Genomic DNA, 18006 nt, shown 5'->3' on the forward strand with positions numbered 1-18006 from the left:
AGAGTCCAGCAGTCATGGCGAAAAAAAGAGAGGAACTTTTCTCAGCACTACCCACCTGGAAAGGATGTTGTTACGTGTCCCAGCCCAACAGTTACCAATTTTTTTATCTTTCCATCATGGAGATGCAGGGGTGGCAAAGAGCTTTGCTACCTACAGCCCACCCCCTTTTTCTCGGCTTGCTCATTGGGGAAACCTGCTTCCCCAGCGGAGGACTCTGAGCGGGTTTCTTCAATGGATCAGCGGGTGGCGACTCGGGGCCTAACCCTTCCCCCTGTTGCCGGAGCAGGAGCTGCAAAGCAAGGCCTTGAGTAAGTTGGAGTACGGCCAGGAAGGAAGACCTATGAGTTCTCGCAGGCCGATGGGGAGGGACGGTGCCCTACGTTTAGCAATAAAAATCTGAGCCGCTTTCTCTCCTTTCTTTTGAAAGTGGGGTTTACAGCCTTTCTGGTTTCTTCTTTCCGTAAGGAAAGATGGCGCTGTAAAAAAAATAAATCTACTGTTGAACTTTCCACTCAAGAAAAGGGGAGAGTGGAATTCTATTCCAGTATTGAGAAATATGCTAGAGAGAGAGAGACAAATAAGGTTGGGCTTGCCGTAATTTACACAAACCCGTCTGGGGACGGATGAAGAAATGGGGCCCATGGCCAAATCGTCAACCTGGCGCTGCCAAACGATGGTTATCACAGCTTCCCCTTCTTACGTCATCTGTGTTGATGCACAATGCCCGGCATTTAGACATAAATCATACAGGGTGGCAGGGGAATTAAGTCAGAGAAACTCAAGGAACAACAAAACACACACTTCTCCCTTCACATGCCTTCTTTAAAATAAAAATAAAAACTCTTAGAAAAATAAACCACTTCTGAACTGGAGGGGTTTTTTGTCTCTTGCAGGCAAACACGTAAGGTAGGAAAATGTCTAAGAAAGGTGGCCGTCCCTGCCGGTTTTGAAGAAGCTGGGGCACAATCCAGTCCATAAGTCACTTTCCTTCCTCAACCCCAGGGACCGAGGCCATCTCCCTACCTCACCATTTGCAAAATCGCTGGAGTTTGGGTCTTCTCGAGAAGGAGACCTTTCTGGCTTTGCAGTTTGTCAGAAATACTACAGGGTCTATAGCCTTTGTGCGATGCAGGATGCCAGCTCCGTTGCATTCCCCCTTTGGGAAGGCCCCCCCCCACCGGATCCTTCAGAGGTCCTTCCCGTAGATTGACTTGTGGCGCAGATACTCTTCCAGGCACAGGATGGCGTTGTTGTCGACCTGGGGATCGAACTTGTTGGCAAAGAGGTGGTGCTGAGCGAGCATCCAGTGGAGGTCCCCTACCCCGTAGACGCAGACCGCCCGCTGGGAGACCCCCGTGCAGGGGGGATACGGGGCCCCCTTGCTGACGTCTCCTTCGCTGTAAACCCACTTCACCAACCTGGCAATGGCGTTCATGTCTGTGAGGTCAAATTTGGCATTGAAAGGGACTGATCCTGGAACGCCGGGCATCCGATGTAAAGTAGCCCACAGGTGTTCATCCGGACTGTAAGTGTCTTTGCACCACTCCAGGAGCTGTTTTGCTGTCGGGTCTTCGAAAAGATGTTGGACGAACTCCCTGGTGACCACGATGTAGGCGTTCCCGGTGAACATGGGGGAGCTCTGAGGTGGAGGCCTCTTCTCTGTGGCGCTTTGGACCACGGAATCCGTCACGTCGTGGTGATATTTCCAGCGGTTCTGCTTTCCTGTCGACGGCCTCTCCGACTCCATGTTGTTCCTCCCCTTCAAAAGTTTTAGCCTTTGGACGATCTCTGCGTTGGTCTTGATGGGAAAGTCGGTCCCGCAGGTATTCAGGAGGTACTTCCAGGGGACGTTGCTCCGAAGGAGGTCTTCCATGCAGTTCAGATCCGCTTGCACCCGGGACCAAGAGGCGTACACCACCGTCTCCTGTCTGGAGGCCAGAAAGACGTTCTCAAAGCAGGAGGCAATGGCCAGGACCGCTTCTTGGAAGGCTTTGGGCGACTTCTTGTCCACGTGGACGCAGTAGATGTTCTGGGGGGCATAGATGGCCCTTAAGAGCCTCTCGAACATCTCTATCTTTTCGTGGACCACCATGGAATAAGCGATGGGGAAGTCCTCCTCCTCTTTGCTCAGCGGGAACGGGATGAATTTCCTGCTTTCTTTGAACAGCCTGCAGTCCTTCGTCATGTTCAGGTAGTCTTTCTCCTTTAAAGGCTCCCTCCTGTTTTCGCGGCGCAGCCTGCTCAGCAGCGCCTCCTCCACGGCATCCGGATCCCCCCGGGTGACCCGAGAACAGTTGAGGCCCCCTTGGTTGGGGGAAAGGCTGAGGGTCTGGTACAGCCTGTCCTTGCAGGACTGGCTTCTAGGATCCGCTGTGTCTTCGCCCAGGTGGCTGAACTCGCACTCCCAGCGGGTGTATTTCAGCACCACCGTGGCAAACAGCATCAAGAAGCCCAGCGCCAGGAAACGGGACATCTGGGTGAAGAGCCTCCTTTCTGAGAAATGCATTTTCTTTTTCTGCTGCAGGAGGTGGAGGAGAAACTTTCACCTTCAGCTTCTTTGGGCTCCCGAGGTCTGCTTACGGCTGAGTCAACAGAGAACTGATTCAAAGGTCCCCGGCGGGCGAGAGCATCTCCTCCGAGGCAGCAGGTGCTTCAGCGCTGGAGTGGCCTCTCTCCCTGGGTTCGCTGCTTCCTCCTATCTGGATGGCATGCAAATGTAACCTGAGAGCGGCTGGGACAGGTACAGTCCAGGCTGGGAGGAGCTGGAAGAGGCTTGGCTGCCGGTAGAGTCTCGTCACCCACCCACCCACCCCCGGAGGTGTCGCAACCGTTCGTAGCAAACGGATGGAGAAATAACGCATGAAGCCGAAAAGAGGAAGTTTCGCCCTGTGCATTCGCCTCCAGGTGACCTTTGACAGGTAACCTGAATTTCTGGTAGATGCAGGTGTGTGAGCATGGCGAGAGGAGGAGGAGGGGATGCTTGTAGAATCCAAGGGAGATAGGACTCTCTCTTTTCATTTCAAGTGTTTCTAGACCTCATGGAGTCAACGATGCACTTGGCAACTTGTGGCAAATGTCTGCTGAACTGGCTCTTATTACTCCCATAGCCAGATCAGGAGCTGAAGGCGGAAGAACGTGATTTCATCACTGTCATGGACTAGGACTTAGGAGACCCAGGTTCGAATCCCTGCTCGGCCATGGAAATTTGCAGAAGGGTGTGCCATCATGGTAAAACCACTCCTTTAATATCTCACATACCTTGAAAAACATTATTAGGGTGGCTATAAGTCAAATATGGCACACACTGTGAATCTGTGGCCGGAAATCTTTTCATGCAGTCAATGACATGGCACCTCGTCTATCCCTACAACACAACTCTGAGAAGGAAGCAAAGCATTAGGCGCCAGGTCTCAGGAGTCAGAAGACCCAGCAGGACCGATCCTATGCTACTGCCTTGTATATAATAGAACTCCAAGGTTTGCTGCCCTACTCAGCCTGGGCAGTTGCTGGGGAGAACCTTCTTCCTTCATCTCTTCTCGGTTTCCGGACGGTATCAGGATCTTATGTTCTGCTTTGGCTTTTAACCATAGCCTCGGCCACACAGTTCTCCTCCTTCTGCTGCTTTCTTCTTTCTTTGCACCCGCAGCATCTCCAAGACATCAGAATCTCGCCCGACCACTCAAAGTTCTCGTGAGCCTATAAATAAGACTTATAAATAAAGCATATATAAAGCAAGTAAGCAAACAAAGTTCTCAGGAAGCACAACCTCCATATTCACTTGGCCAGGAGTGACAGACTTGTCAGCCTCTGCCAAAAGAAAAGAAAAGAAAAAGTTCCATGAAGTGTAATTCAGCCATCTCACCCAGGTGCGAAAGGTCACATGCACCAATGCCCCCATAGTGATGCTCAAGGAATGAATGTGTACATCCTCCCTGCCAACGTGCAATCGTATTTTCTCTAGGAGAGGGATTGGCCACCCCAGGTTTTCTGAGCACTGCCGGTGGGCAAGAAGCAACCATCTCCAAATGTGAGGGGGAATGTGTAGCACTATATCCAGCTGCTAGTCTCAGCCAGGGATGTTGGGCAAGTATTTAGGCCCGACTCCCAAGTCTGACTCTGAGGCTTTGGTACCAAGTCCCGAGTTCAAATCCCTATTAAAAATAAATTTTTCACCAAGAAAAAAAAAGGAGGGGTGGGTGTGTTCTGAGTTGTGACTTGAGTCCAAATTATTTTTTTTTTTGGGGGGGGGGACCCAGGTTGAGTCACCAGTGCAACTTTAGTCCAACTTGACAGTGAATTCCGTGACACAGGTTTTCATCCCTGGTCCCACCTAGAGCAGATCCATGGAATCATGGGCTCTATTTAAGTATCAGCTTACTATTCAGCAATCTATTCACTGGGTCTACTCTCGCGGAGACTCACACTTAGAACTTGTCTTAATTTGCATTACTTTAGTATTCATTATATTTCAGTCCCACTGTTCTTCCAATGAGCTCAACAGCATAATAAAGGGCTCAACCGCTCCATTTATCCTCCCAATAACCCTGCGAAGTAGGTCAGGATCAGAAAGTGTGACTGGCCCAAGGTCACTCGAAGAGTTTCATGGCTCAGTGGAAGGGCTGTTGGGTGGTGGTTTGTTCTGTGCTATCCAATTGCTTCCAACCTAGGCTGACCCTAGCAGCAACTTCCAAATGTTCCTGTTATTATAACAGCTTTGTTTGGGGGGGGGAAGAGAAGCTAAAAGCCCAAGTTCTGACCCATTGCTCTAACCCCTGTCTTATGATGAGAGCAGCTCAGAAATGCAATGAGACCGCTCCGCACCTTCTTGGTGGCTGCATGCGGACCAATTTGTGGCTTTGCTAGGAGGAGTGGCATGTACGTTCACTCCCTGTTGTTGGATATACACAATCAACAGGGACACCCATAAAGAGTTCTTATCTTCAAATCCTGCTTGTGGCCTTCCTGGAAACAACTGGCAGCCAAAACAGATGGCAAGTCTCTGGGCTCATCTGAGCGGGCATCGTTTAATTTCCTTTGCCTTTTGGTCAAACCTGTTCCCCCTTATCATTCTTCTAATGGGTTAGCAAAGGACTTTGGCCTTCTTCCTCAAGGGCAACGCACCACGTTACCCGTCAGAGCCTCCTTTTCCCAGTGTCACCTTCCAGGACCCACACGATCATCTCAGGTGAGGCCCCTCCGGGTTGCCTCCCCGAGGGAGGCAACGTAAGTCTTCTACAAGAGACAGGGTCTTCTTCGCAGTGGCCCTGACCTTGTGGAGCCAGCTTCTTGAGGAGCTTCGCGTAGCCCTTCTCCCTGTGGATATTTAGGAGGCCACTAAAGACGTGGCTCTTTGGGGAGCCTTTCCACACAGACCCTGTCTGACTGCCCATTTTTCGTTTTTTCATCCACCTTGATTTCTGTATGATTGGTTTGTGCCATCTGCCTTTAACGGCAATTGGCTAACTGCTTTGAGTGTTTTTATCTTCACTTCTGGTCTTATACTATATTTATTGTAAATCGCCCAGATTAGTGCCTCGGCACTAATGGGAGCGGTATATGAATTGAATAAATAAAGGAATAATAACCAAAGCCTGCCTTTCTTTCTCTAGAGCATAGCGCTATAGCGCTTGACAGCAGAAATTCCAAAGCTTCTCTCCAACCCCTTTCGTGGGAGGAGGGCTATACCACGCAGGAGGCTGAAGTGGCCTGGCTGGCATGGCAATTCTAGGGAGTAAGAATCAAAAATAAGGTAACATTTTTCTGCTGTGGTGCAGACTGTGGGAAAACTTCCCGTTGAAGCTTTGGACATGTACTGATTTTGGACTACAGCACCCAGAATGCCCAGCATGGCCACAGGGATAGGCTAGCTGTCCGGGGGTGAGATCTGCAGCCCCCCTCCAAGTGACCTTTCCAAGCTCTGATCCTAGCGAACATTACTGTGCCTCTCACAGATTTGTCCCTATGATTCATTGAAAACGAACAGCCAACATGATGGGTATCTCCTGGGCCTTCCGCCAGGCGCAGGGGCACCGCTGGCGTCAGACGCTCTTCAGGCAGCAGGACGGGTGGAAAGGAAGGGCCGCTGTGGGGCGGAGGTGGAGGGCGAGAGGGATGTGGCTCAATCCAGGTTGCGTCTGACTTCCCTGGATCTTACCCGTAGCCCGTTTTGGCGCTGGGTCTTTTCAGAATGAGGACCAGAGGAGGAAGAGGTGTTGCATCTACATAATGAGATGCCCATAAGTATTTCCATTTCTATGAAGGGAAAAGGAAAGCGATTCCTGGCTACAGTTTTTGTAAGCTGCTTGATGAAAATTTCTGTGTATGTGTTTGAGTCTGGCACCTGATTAGCTGAACACCTTTGGGGAATGGATCAATAAGTCTTAAAATCAATCAATCTAATGGCTTGCTCGGAACAGCTCTGCAGCTCCAGTAAGTGCAAATCTAACTTCTCTCATTTTCAGCATGTGGAATTACTGCACAGAGCCACCCCAAGCTTCCTGGTTAATGAGGCAAGCTGGGTTTTTTTTAAAAAAAAAATTGGTGTGTTAATGAATTACTCAAGATCTAGACCTGATTATAACCTTCAATGAGCACATTATTTTTCCAAGGCATGCTTAGCCTTTTTCAGCTCCAATGTCTGTCAGTATTTCACCATCAACAGTGCTGCATGGATGGATGCCCAAAATGTTGCTGTTTGAGTGGGCAAATATACGTATATGATTTATCAAAGCCTCCTGGAAAATACTCGGCAGAATAACGGTGGAGTTAATGACCTACAATAGATGGGAGCCGGATAATACAGGTACTCATGGTATGTACATAATAAGGAAGCAAGTTTAGCTTAGAGGTGACATTAAACAGGTCACTTCGATTCTTGGAGCAAAGTTGGGGCTTAAAAAAAAATTAAAACCAAAAGCAGAGGATTTTCACCCTCATTCTGAAATCCCCCCTCCCAGCCTTCACCCATGGCAGGTAACCATAACAGGGGCGGCTATGTGCTGCCAGCACCATTAAAGCCGTTCTATAGTGTTTGTTTTAATCATATGCCCTACCAAAGGGCAGATCATAAACACATCCAAGGATTGCGTTGTTCCACTTTTGCTCTCCTTTTTTTGTTTGTTTCTACTGGCAGCTGAAATTCTTAGCCAATCTGGCAGATGTCTAGCGAGCAGGTCTACTTAACGCCAGCCCTAACTGTACATGTCTGAGTTTCTCTTTTATTAGGCACGTAGGCAGAGGCTTACGATTTGTAATTTATTTGGAAAATCGGGGGGGAAAAAGTAGGGGTAGACTCAGAACTCGGAAACATGGACAGGGGCTGGACTCAAGGATTCATAAGGTCCCTTTCAACTTTGAAGTTTTAAGATGATGATGATGATGGCTGTGTTGGACTGCAACATCCAAATGCTCCAGGTAGCCCTTTCCTTCCTTCCTTCCTTCCTTCCTTCCTTCCTTCCTTCCTTCCTTCCTTCCTTCCTTCCTTCCTTCCTTCTAACCATGATCAGCTCCTTCCTTCCTTCCTTCCTTCCTTCCTTCCTTCCTTCCTTCCTTCCTTCCTTCCTTCCTTCCTTCCTTCCTTCCTTCCTTCCTTCCTTCCTTCCTTCCTTCCTTCTCCCCCTCCCACTTCGTTCGTTCCTTCCTTCCTTCCTTCCTTTCTTTCCTCTCCTCTCCTCTCCTCTCCTCCCCTCCCCTCCCCTCCCCTCCCCTCCCCTCCCCTCTCTTCCTTTCCATTCCCTTCTGTGCTGAAAGCTTGTGGCAAAAAGCCCTTTGAACGTTTCAGCTCCTGCTCCTGTTCACCCCATTATCAGATCAGGATTCCTCCAGCATCCACCCTACAAGCTACAATCACGTGGAGGGAGATTAAAGTGTCCTGTTTCAACAGTTGTGTGACGTTTGCAGTGGAATCTGGGTGTGCAACACCCCTGCCCAGGGTGATAAAAATCCTGAAGGAGTGATTCATTATTGGCAAAAGGAGTGGGAAAGAAAAAGTTCTTTTTATGGCTCCTGAGCTTTGCAAATATCCTATCCTATCTGATATGTGCCCCAGTAAACTTCTTACAGTTGACCCTGCATTACGCTTCCTGCATCCTTTTGCAAGTGTTTCCATAGGTCCTCCTCAGACGTGTAAAATCCTTGTGGTATGAAATGGAACAGTGATACTGGAATCCTAAACACACTGTGAATACTGTATTGACTTTCCAAATGTTACAGCCTGCCTTTGTTGCTTGTTTTACTGTGCAATAATTAATTAAAATATCCTGCTAGTAATCCTCCTCTTCTAGACGGCTCTGCAGTCTTAGGTTCCAGGTGGGCTGCCATTCAGCTCTCGTGATGGAAAGTATGGCTGTTGGTTCTCCATATCAGGGCCTGGAAAAGTAAATTTGTTTGACCACGACTCCCAGAAATGTACGGCCCTCTTCTTCTGCTGGTGGGCTTCCCAAAGGCATCTGGTTACTCAGCCACCGCTGGAAACGGGATCAAGGGGCCAGAGGGACGGGAGCATTAGCCTAATTCACTGGGGCTGATCTCATGAACCTGGTAGCTAGGAATGGAATCGCAACTCAAAACAGCTTGGACGATCAGTGGAAACTGAGAGGCGTCCCAGACCTTGTGTGTGTGTGTGTGTGTGTGTGTGAGAGAGAGAGAGAGAGAGAGAGATCCCTGCATTGAGAAAGTTAACCAAACTCATCACACTTGTTGCCAAACCAGAGCCCCACAGCTATTTCTCCCCTATTTACTTGAGTTGCTTTCTACACCCAGTTTCCCATTGTCCATTGTCATGTTTCTCCATGTTTCTCCATGGCTTCATTAATCCTGGGGGTGTCATACACTGCGCACTGCCTGGGCATGCTTGCTTCTAGGAGAAAGATCCGTGTCTGCAGGGCAGTTCCTGGATTCTCAGCACGGATGGGTTCTCCCACCAGCCCAACCCTTTAGGACTCAGGCGCCTCCGGTCCGTACTCCTGTTTGTATTGGACAATGACACAATGGGGGGGGGGGTGCAAGCAAGAGGGTGTTCTGGGTGCTTTGCCCCAGGATCAAAGGGAAGAAGCAGTCTCTGAGTTGTATTGGACAATGCACTCTTTTGAATTGTTTCCTCTGTTGAACCATAGACTCACGACAGCTTTGATCCAAGAAATAGGTATTAAAGGAAAACTTGGGAGTTGTGATGAGAACATACCTGGAATACTGGATGGTCAAAGTAGCAGCTGAGCTTGTATCTATTGACAATGGGTGGGTGGGTGGGGAATCGCTCTGACAGCAAATGTTTAGAAAAGGAAATGTATGTTTAATTGTCTCTTGAATTCTCTACAGGGAGCGATCAGAAGGTGTGTGACTACCTTGCAATATACTCCTCCAGTTACTCTGGGTTTAGCATGATGCAAATCAATTTAAAACTTCCCGACTACACAATGTTATTGTAAGTGCCGGGGAAATGTGCACCTTTTTTTGAGGAACTGTCAATTTTTTTTGAAAAAAAAATTATTGGCAGGTTGTTTATCTTAAATTGTTCTACATTATGTAGTTGTGTGAGCAGCCATGTCATTGTACTCTGTATGTGGGGGTATTCCCCGTGCTGACATCTTGGTGACATGCTTGAGGTGGTTTGGGATGCTGTCCCATTGGGAAACCATGTCTGCTGTCTGAACTGTTTTCCTTTAAAAAAATTTTTAAAAAATAATCCATTCAACCTTAGCACTGCATTAGCATGCTGCTTTAGATAGGCACTGGAGTCTTTCTGTCTGTAACATTGATGCAGCGCTATGCCACTTAGAATTAAAAGAGAGGGAAAATTAATTCTGTTTGAAATGGTTATGGTCAAGGACGGAAGGCAGGCAGAATGCGGAGAGACCTATGGTTAGATCAGAGTGCGAACCCTGGGTCGATTTAAGGCCGTTTAAAGAGTGGTGCAGTCCTCTGCGCCGAAACATGAACTTCTGGATAGCACAGATCCCCACAGCACCTCACTGACAGGGGCTGGATTGGATGATCCACTGGGTCCCAGCTAGGCAGTTCTAAGATGATGATAACGATGAAGAATCAACCCAGTGCAATTGAGGCTGCCCCATTTGGAAGGCGAAGGCAACACAAAGAGCACATGACAACATAATACCCTGATGCAACTCTCAGATTATTTGGGCAAGGTAGTTGTTTCCTTTGTTTGCAGAAGCCCGAGAGCAGGGTTTCATGAAAGCAGGTGTGCTTCCAGCCGTTACAGAGGGTTCGGCCCCCTACCCTCCCTGCGATGTAAGGATAGAAACGCAGATATTCTTTGCAACGCTGTTGCAAGAATTATGATGAAGTGTGCTCTGCACTTGATTCACAGCATCGGTGCAAGGGTGTGCTATTCCTCTAAACTGTTCTTTGCACCGTTGGGTAAAACACGCTTTGTGGAATTGCACCATCTGGTGGTAAGTGAATCACCTTAACAGTGCATTCAGGGAAAACAGATTACCCTGGTACATTTGATAGGACTGACATTTCTTGCTTTGGGAGAAGGAATGTCTTTTCCTTTATTCCCTTTATGGCATGGGCAAAGCGAGGGGACTGCCTCCATGCAGGCAGACCATAAGGAAAATATCTGCAGATCATGTTATAAACTGACAAGAGTTAAGAGCATCCCATGGATTTCCTTGTATCTTTCCAGAGCAATCAGAGATGTGAGTTCAAGACAGGATACACCCATCTTCAACCCGGTTCCCTCCAGATGCATTGAATTGCCATTCCCCATCATCCCCAGCCAGCATGGGCGGCAACGGTCCTGTGGTCCATGCGCTGACCAGCCTCAGACATCTGGCACTTTGCCTTCTCCAAAGCAGCTTCACCTTCCAAAGTTTTCCAAGGTGGATCCACCCTGTCAAGGTGAGTATTCCATAGGCAAGGGTGCATTTCATGCAGGACATGGAGAGAAGGCGATCTTTTGTCTAGCCTGCCACAAAGCTTCTGAAGCATTTCTGGGAGACCACTTAGGCACCCTACCAGGTGGAGGGATCGGTCTCTGAGAAATCAGCCAAGGAACTTTTATTGGACTCGAGGGGAGGGGGGGAAGGCAGGAAGGAGCTGGAGTCCATGCCCAAGAGAAACATCTGGCTCCTTTGCAGATCCCACCTCGCATCCAGCTCACCGACATGGAGCAGCAGAGAGCTGTGCTTTCATCTAGAGAGAAATCAATTTTTGAAAAGGAAGGGCTTGTTGCGGTCTGCGTAGCTTCCCTGAGGTTGCCAGTGGAGGGTATTAACTTAATCTTTCTTCCTCTTTGTCTGGCTTGGAAACAGGCCATAGTCTGCAAAAGGTTGTGTGTAAATACAAATGGACAGCCTTTAAGGCAGAACAAGTCTCTTTGCTGTTTGTTTGGTTACTTTTGCTATTGTTGTTGAAGCAGGTTGATTTATTTTATGTTTACCAAGGCAGAGTATGAATTTTTATTCTTCTTTTTTTAAACAGAGGTCTGCTTTCTCCTCCCTGTTTGGTGCACGGACAAATCCGGTGTTCAGTGCCCTGGACCTCAGTTGATAGGAATAAACCCCTAGCTCAGATTGTGGGCAGCCATCCTTTCTTAGACTGCTAGGAAGGACGGCTGCCCTTTTGGTCAGTGTTAACAGCTCTGAACCGTCCCCAGGGTCTGTGTCGTCTGAGGCAATGGTGGAATCTCTTTCCTCCGTATTCAACTCCAGGCGCCTTCCCTGGCTTGCTTGCCATGAGCTCTGACGTGACCGAAGGGAGCATTGGGGAATGGTGTGCATTCTTGCTTTCGGTTAATATTTCCATGACAACTTCTAAAGTCATTTATATGAACCTTTAATGGTTTTGTAATTACCATTTCATGAAGGCGAGAACACGGTATCTCTGCTGTTAGTGTCTGGAAGCAAGCTATCTGGATGCCAACCCTTGTTTATTATAGCATTCCTGAACGGAATCCAATTGTTTTTCATTTTGATGTCTGCTGTTGTATTCCTGGTCTTACTCATGTGCAAGCCACGAGGTAAACTAAATTAGTCATTTTATTCTCATGCAAACCTTTGCTTATGTGTTTTTGTATGCCATTTGTATCCCATGTATTCATTCTTGTACACGATTTCTGAGCCAAGAATGGCACTGAAGAAAATGTGGGGGAAGTTCATCGGGTAACTGCGCTGTGCTCTGCTGATTAGTCATGGAACAGTGAATTCTGCCAATTTGCTTAAAAATGCAGATCAAACAAAGTTCTGCCTCTTCCCCACTCTGGATGTTCGTCAGAGCCCAACGGTGACAGAGAGGCTATCCTGGATGATCCCTTAGCTGCCTTGTATCCTTACACTTGCCTCTAGCATGGCTGGCTTCTGGCAGGTGAATGTGTGTGATTGCTCCGTGATTGCTCCACGGTTGGCTTTGAACTCAGGGAGAAAGGTTGGGTTGTGGCACCTAGCAGCTTGTCACTGGCCATGGCAGGTGTGCCATTTCAGTCACCCAGAGTCTAGACTTACAAGGTAAGTAAACAATGACATCCTTGTGGTGACACTGCCAAGATCAAAATACAAAATCTCAACACTCTTCATTTTCAACACCAACTTCAATGCTCTTCAGGTGACTCTCGATCCCAGAATGTCTCATGACTCAAAACAACTTCAAAGGGCCACCGTTGCCTGAGGTCCCAAGCAACTGCTTTAATTTTCTCCATGGCTGACAATACCAAACCAGTGCCAAACTGGAGAAAGCTACCCTCTCTGGTCACAGTCTCTTGTCGCCACTTAAAAAGTAACAACCTTTATTTGGTCTAAGAATTTTGTGGACCACAGTGCACTTCATTGGATGCATCTCTTGCCATGTGGGGAAGTGGAGAACGTTCTTCCAAAGTGGATGCTTCCATTAGTCTTTAACTCTGTTGTTTCTGCTTCGTAGGAAGGCCCGCTACCTTCAGCTTTTCTCAAGACCTGCAACTCTTGAGAACGAAAGCTGGCTCCCTAGTTTCAGTAGGACTGAAACCGAACACACGGACAATAAAAGATGCTTTGTAGTGAGTCCAGCCTTGGGGATCTCTAGCCCAGTATATGTCAAATGTCACTGGTAACAGTTGTTTAGGCTTTTGGGCAGAACTCCTTTCCTAGAACAAGAAACCGGGCCTTCTCGGGAGTGGCCCCTCGGCTCTGGAATAACCTCCCATCACTGATCCACCGGGCTCCCTCGCTGGGTGTTTTTAAGAGCCAATTTAAAACTTGGCTCTTCAGGCAGGCCTTCCCTCCTGTCACTACTTGACTTTATCTTTTATTATAATTTTCTGTTTTCCCATCTTGAGCATTACTAAGCATTACTAATCATTATTCTTTGAACTGTTTTTTAACTGTTTTAGTTTACAATGTTTAATGCGTGCTGTTTAATGTGTACTCCGCCCGGAGTAGACTTTGTCTAAAAGGACAGGATAGAAATCTAATAAATAAATAAAAATAAATAAATAGCCCTATCTAAAGATCCCTAGTGGCTCTCTTGGCTCCCCGTCTGTAATCCAATAAGAAGGTTTGTTTTCAGGGTGATACGGTGGTTGAACAGGAAGACGACAAGCGCTCCTGCACTAATATTCCTATGACGATCATTCCAAACAGGACTGCCTGCTGAGGGGAAGTATAGGCAGGCAGGCTCATGGCGGGACCTACCTCCTTCCGGGTGTCTTCCTGCGCGGTGACCTTGCAAACTGAAACACAGCTTCTTTGCAGGCATCCAGGGCATCTTATCCGTGCACTTCCCAAGATCTGCTCTGACTTGCCCAAGCATTGCCCGGTCATCAGTCAACCATTAAAGCATGATGATGAGTCCTTGCTAATGCATTTTCACTGTTCAAGCCTCCTGTCAAGAGCTTCGTGCCGCGTTCTGCTTCCCCCGCAACCCCAGGGCTGTAACTGATGTGGTGCTGCTTGAGGCAGCGCGGCTCTCGTTTGTAGCAGTGGATGTTCAAAGGGAGCTGGAGTCTTTTTTTTTTCCCCTGCTCTCTTTCCCATGCAATAATCATCACAGCCTTTCTCTCAGCGAGCAAAACACAGGATTATATATGTGAGCACGTCCCTTTAAGACGGGCAAAATGGTGCTTAAAGAGCTTGCGGTCTCCCTGGTGGCCCCCTTGACAAGACTGCGGTACATCTTCAGAAGACTCAGAGTGCTGTTTCGCTGTGAGCCAAAGGCAGCAGTGATAGATGTCCATGGGAAATCCCATCATCTGTTCAGTCAAAACATAGCATTAACCATGATGCTGAAATGGCGCCCTTCTTTCCCATTCCTTCCTTGGGTCAGCCTTCATGTGCCTCTCCCTGTAACTATACCGTGGACTGGAAAGCCTTCTCTAAATGTATATTTAAAAATCTCAAAGTGCACAGTTTCCAGTCACAGTAGAGTAATATCCAATAGGAGTTAGTTATAACCTTAATTTAGGGTGTTGCAGTCATATCAGTAGAAGTCTTTTCCCAGCTGAATGACTGAGCGGTGTTTGGAGGTTTTGCCTAAATGCATAACTGGGAACTGAGACCAAGGTCACAACCTCGGCATGAGGTCTTGGCCCTCGCTTGGAAAAGTGATGATAACTCCTAGAGCCTCTCACCTGGCATGGCCAGGGTTTCCCCATCTGGCGTTCACTGATGAATACTGGGGGCTGGTTTCACTGTGAGACTGGAGGTGCTGCTGCAACACAATGTAAAATGTTACTCATCATTTTAATTGCCTCCACAAATGCAGTCATTTAGAGACATGGTTCCCTTCCCCCCCCCCCCCCGTGCTCTTTTTCCACCATTATTTGTATTTGTAAAAGGGATAGCCATGTTAGTCTGTGCAAACATTACAGTTAAAAGCAAAATAGAGATAAAAGGTAATAAAAGCCAACAACACAGTGGCAATTTAAAGACTGAATTTTAATGGACAAGTCCACTTCATCAGACATAAGAGAAAGAGATTCAGCATGGCAAATATTTATACATCAAAATATAGATACTGTATTAAATACAGAGATCGTGGTTGATTGTTAAGAAAATCGGTGGGTATATAATGTTGTTCCATTTTGAAGGAAATCAACCCTGAGTGCTCACTGGAAGGACAGATCCTGAAGCTGAGGTTCCTATACTTTGGCTATTTCTCATGAGAAGAGAAGACTCCTTGGAAAAGACCCTGATGTTGGGAAAGTGTGAAGGCAAGAAGAGAAGTGAATGATGGAGGACGAGATGGTTGGACAGTGTCATCGAAGCGACCAACATGAATTTGGTGGAAGACAGGAGGGCCTGACGGGCTCTGGTCCATGGGGTCACGAAGAGTCGGACACAACTAAACAACAACAAAAAATATAATGTTGTGCTAAAACAGATTCTTGACACTGGTCTTGTGGTCTCATATTGCTTGGGGCAGTTCAAATTCTATTGCAACTGATTACAAAGGAAAACTGGTAGGGGGAAAGGTCACCAATGACTGTAAATAGCCAATCTAATTAACATTTGTGTTATTGTATCATTGTTATTTTATCAGAGGTTCTCCCATTCTGTACAACACAAGCTTCAATGAAAGACCTGCATATCAAAGATGCTGTTGCCACAACATGGAAGTTATTTGTACGGTTCAGTATTTATCTTGCAGAAGCAAGACTCAAAGATCTGTATCCCCCACTTCATTGGTAAAAAGGCCGAACCTAATGCTAGAACTCAGTTTTGCACCAGAAGATCCCAGTTTAAATTTCCAGCAGTAGCAGGTGAAGGGAGAGACATCTGTGTGAGCCTTAGAAGATAGCTCACTGCCAATGGGATCAAGCATTCCTGGGAAAGACCAAAGTGCATTTATTGGTATTGCCAACTGGCTTCTGACTGAAGCTGGGGTGCATTTCACTCTCAACTTCAGGACTGGCCCCCCTCACTTTCTCAGACCATGGGCTCTTCCTTTATAACAGTGGATCTGAAACTGGGGTCCCCAGATGTTCTTGGACTACAACTCCCAGAAATCCTGGCCAGCACAGCTCGTGGCGAAGGCTTCTGGGAGTTTTAGTCCAAGAACATCTGGGGATCCACGGTTGTGAACTGTTGCTTTACAATATTATTAATTAATGGCAATGGGTGGTCCCCATCAGACTAACTCTGGCATTTTTATTCCATTTCCCCAACCACTTGCCATATGACAGTTTTGTTTGCCCAACAACCATTATTATTTCCACTGTATTTTATTTGCCAATTTAAAAGCCGCAATAACTCCACAGCTGCTGCTGAACGATCACAGGCATCACTGCCTCATCAAATGGCCAGTGACCAGACCAGAAAACTAATGGCAAATTGAGAAAAACCTAATCCACTGTGTGATTTCATGCTGTTGAAGAGACCGAGTTGACTCCAGTTGCACCCTATCAGCAAACGGCAGTCTCATCGTGCGTTGTTTGGAGAACCACTTTCTTTTCTCTGAATCTAATGCTGCTTAACTGCAACTGCTGGTCCCAAGTGCCAGTGATGAGGATGATGATGATTTTTCAGCCGTACAAATAAATGGTTGACACTCATGAGCCCCACCCAGGAAATCTCCCAGGTGGATTGATTTTTGTGTGCATGTATATAACACATTTCGTTTTCAGTAAGAAAACCTTTGCACTCCACTTTCAATTGGCGCTGGGGATCCCATGGCAACCTAATTCATTTTTTCTTTCATAGGATGTTTTCCTTTAAAGCAAAACAAGGCGGTTTAAATATAGCTGGATAGTCACCTGACATTTTATGTTCTTTGCTGCTGGAGAAGGTGGGGGAAGAAAGGTCTGGGATAAAATATAGGGCTTCTCTTTGCTTGTATTTCTGTTCTTGATTATCCTTCTATGCAAGAAAGGACTTGACTTCTTCCCAGGAACTCAAGGAGTGCCATAAACGACCGAGACCTTTTGCAGCTCCCAGGTGAGATTGCTCCCACTTAGCGGAAAAGGTCTAACGCTAAGGAGGTAAAAGGATTGCATTTGCTGTCGGCATGTTTGTTGGTGGAAAATTAGTAACAGAACGTTGCTCATTTTTACTGAGCAAACGGTGAAAGAAAGAACATGGAGAAGAGAGGAGAGGTGACTGCAGGCAGAGGGTTCCACTTGACTCCTATGTACTTCTTGTGTCTCATCTAAGATGCTACAGACCTTCTTCCCATTTGTTAGATAAGGGACTTATTTTTTGGAGGGGCTCCTACAGTATTTTACCAACACAAAAACTCAGAGTTTGGGAAAGTTAGCTTTCTAAACTAGAACCTCCAGAATCCCCCAGGAAGCAAGGGGATTCTGGAAGCCACAGTCCATTAACCAAACTCATTGACATTCTAATTTGATCCAGAGTGGGTTCTCTCCATCTGTTCCACTAGCAAGCACCCTGTTCATACACATGCTATGCGAATGTGGGTTATTCCACTCCTTTCTCCTGCACAGGCATAGATATGGAGAACGTGGTGGGGAAAAAACAAATCTCTTCCAGTGACACTAAATGCTGGTTGTCTCCCAAAAGCACAAAAAGAAATAACCTCTCCTGGGACAAAAGCAGATGATGGAATTTTTTATCCCCAGATACAGTAATGGCTGCCAATTTGTTTTACAAGAGTATGATAATGGTTGCTAATTATTGCAATTATGGGCTACTTCCAGGTTCAGAGGTAGTGTGGTTGTCAATACCAGTCGGCCCACGGGAAAGGCTTTCCTGGCAGATCTCAAAACTTGGGCAGGCATGTATGGGATAATATGCTCTTTCAGGTCATCTAGGCTCATGCTGTACAGGATAGACCCTCAACAATCCTCTCCTTAATGATGTCTCAGCAGAGGGTCTGACCACATGAGCTCCTGATGAACTTTTTACAAACTTTTGACCTTCATATTTAAATGACTCAGATAATGATTCCTTGCTGGGCTTTCAAGATTGCCAAGATTGCCATCTCTGGATATTCTTCTAAGTCCTACTCTTCGTACCAGGCTGCTCTTTCCATGAAGGGGTGGCAGAGGGGTAAGCAACTGGTGATGTCGCGGGGAAAGGTAGAGCAACAGCTGCTTCAGCACCATGGAGAGCT

The 18006-nt window shown here is 47.1% G+C and overlaps 1 protein-coding gene and 1 long non-coding RNA gene across 2 annotated transcripts; one reads left to right on the forward strand and one right to left on the reverse strand.

Moving 5' to 3' along the window:
• Positions 1 to 432: 432 nt before the first annotated feature.
• Positions 433 to 4532, reverse strand: GCNT3 (glucosaminyl (N-acetyl) transferase 3, mucin type). The gene has a single exon (XM_020784743.3). It carries the CDS (start codon positions 2504 to 2506, stop codon positions 1187 to 1189), a length of 1320 nt encoding a protein of 439 aa, XP_020640402.3. The 5' UTR covers positions 2507 to 4532; the 3' UTR covers positions 433 to 1186.
• A 4788-nt stretch (positions 4533 to 9320) lies between these two features.
• LOC140702391 (uncharacterized) lies at positions 9321 to 13000 on the forward strand. Its single transcript, XR_013538976.1, has 3 exons — positions 9321 to 9421; positions 10649 to 10863; positions 12880 to 13000. It is a non-coding gene; the product is annotated as an uncharacterized LOC140702391 (long non-coding RNA).
• The last annotated feature ends 5006 nt before the right edge of the window (positions 13001 to 18006 follow it).

The sequence above is a fragment of the Pogona vitticeps genome, chromosome 12 (genome assembly GCF_051106095.1).
Source record: "Pogona vitticeps strain Pit_001003342236 chromosome 12, PviZW2.1, whole genome shotgun sequence".
Classification (NCBI taxonomy): Eukaryota; Metazoa; Chordata; class Lepidosauria; order Squamata; family Agamidae; genus Pogona; species Pogona vitticeps.

Bases quoted from the DNA above. Each gene is read 5' to 3' on its own strand.
- GCNT3 (XM_020784743.3), bottom strand. From the start codon at position 2,506: ATGCATTTCTCAGAAAGGAGGCTCTTCACCCAGATGTCCCGTTTCCTG.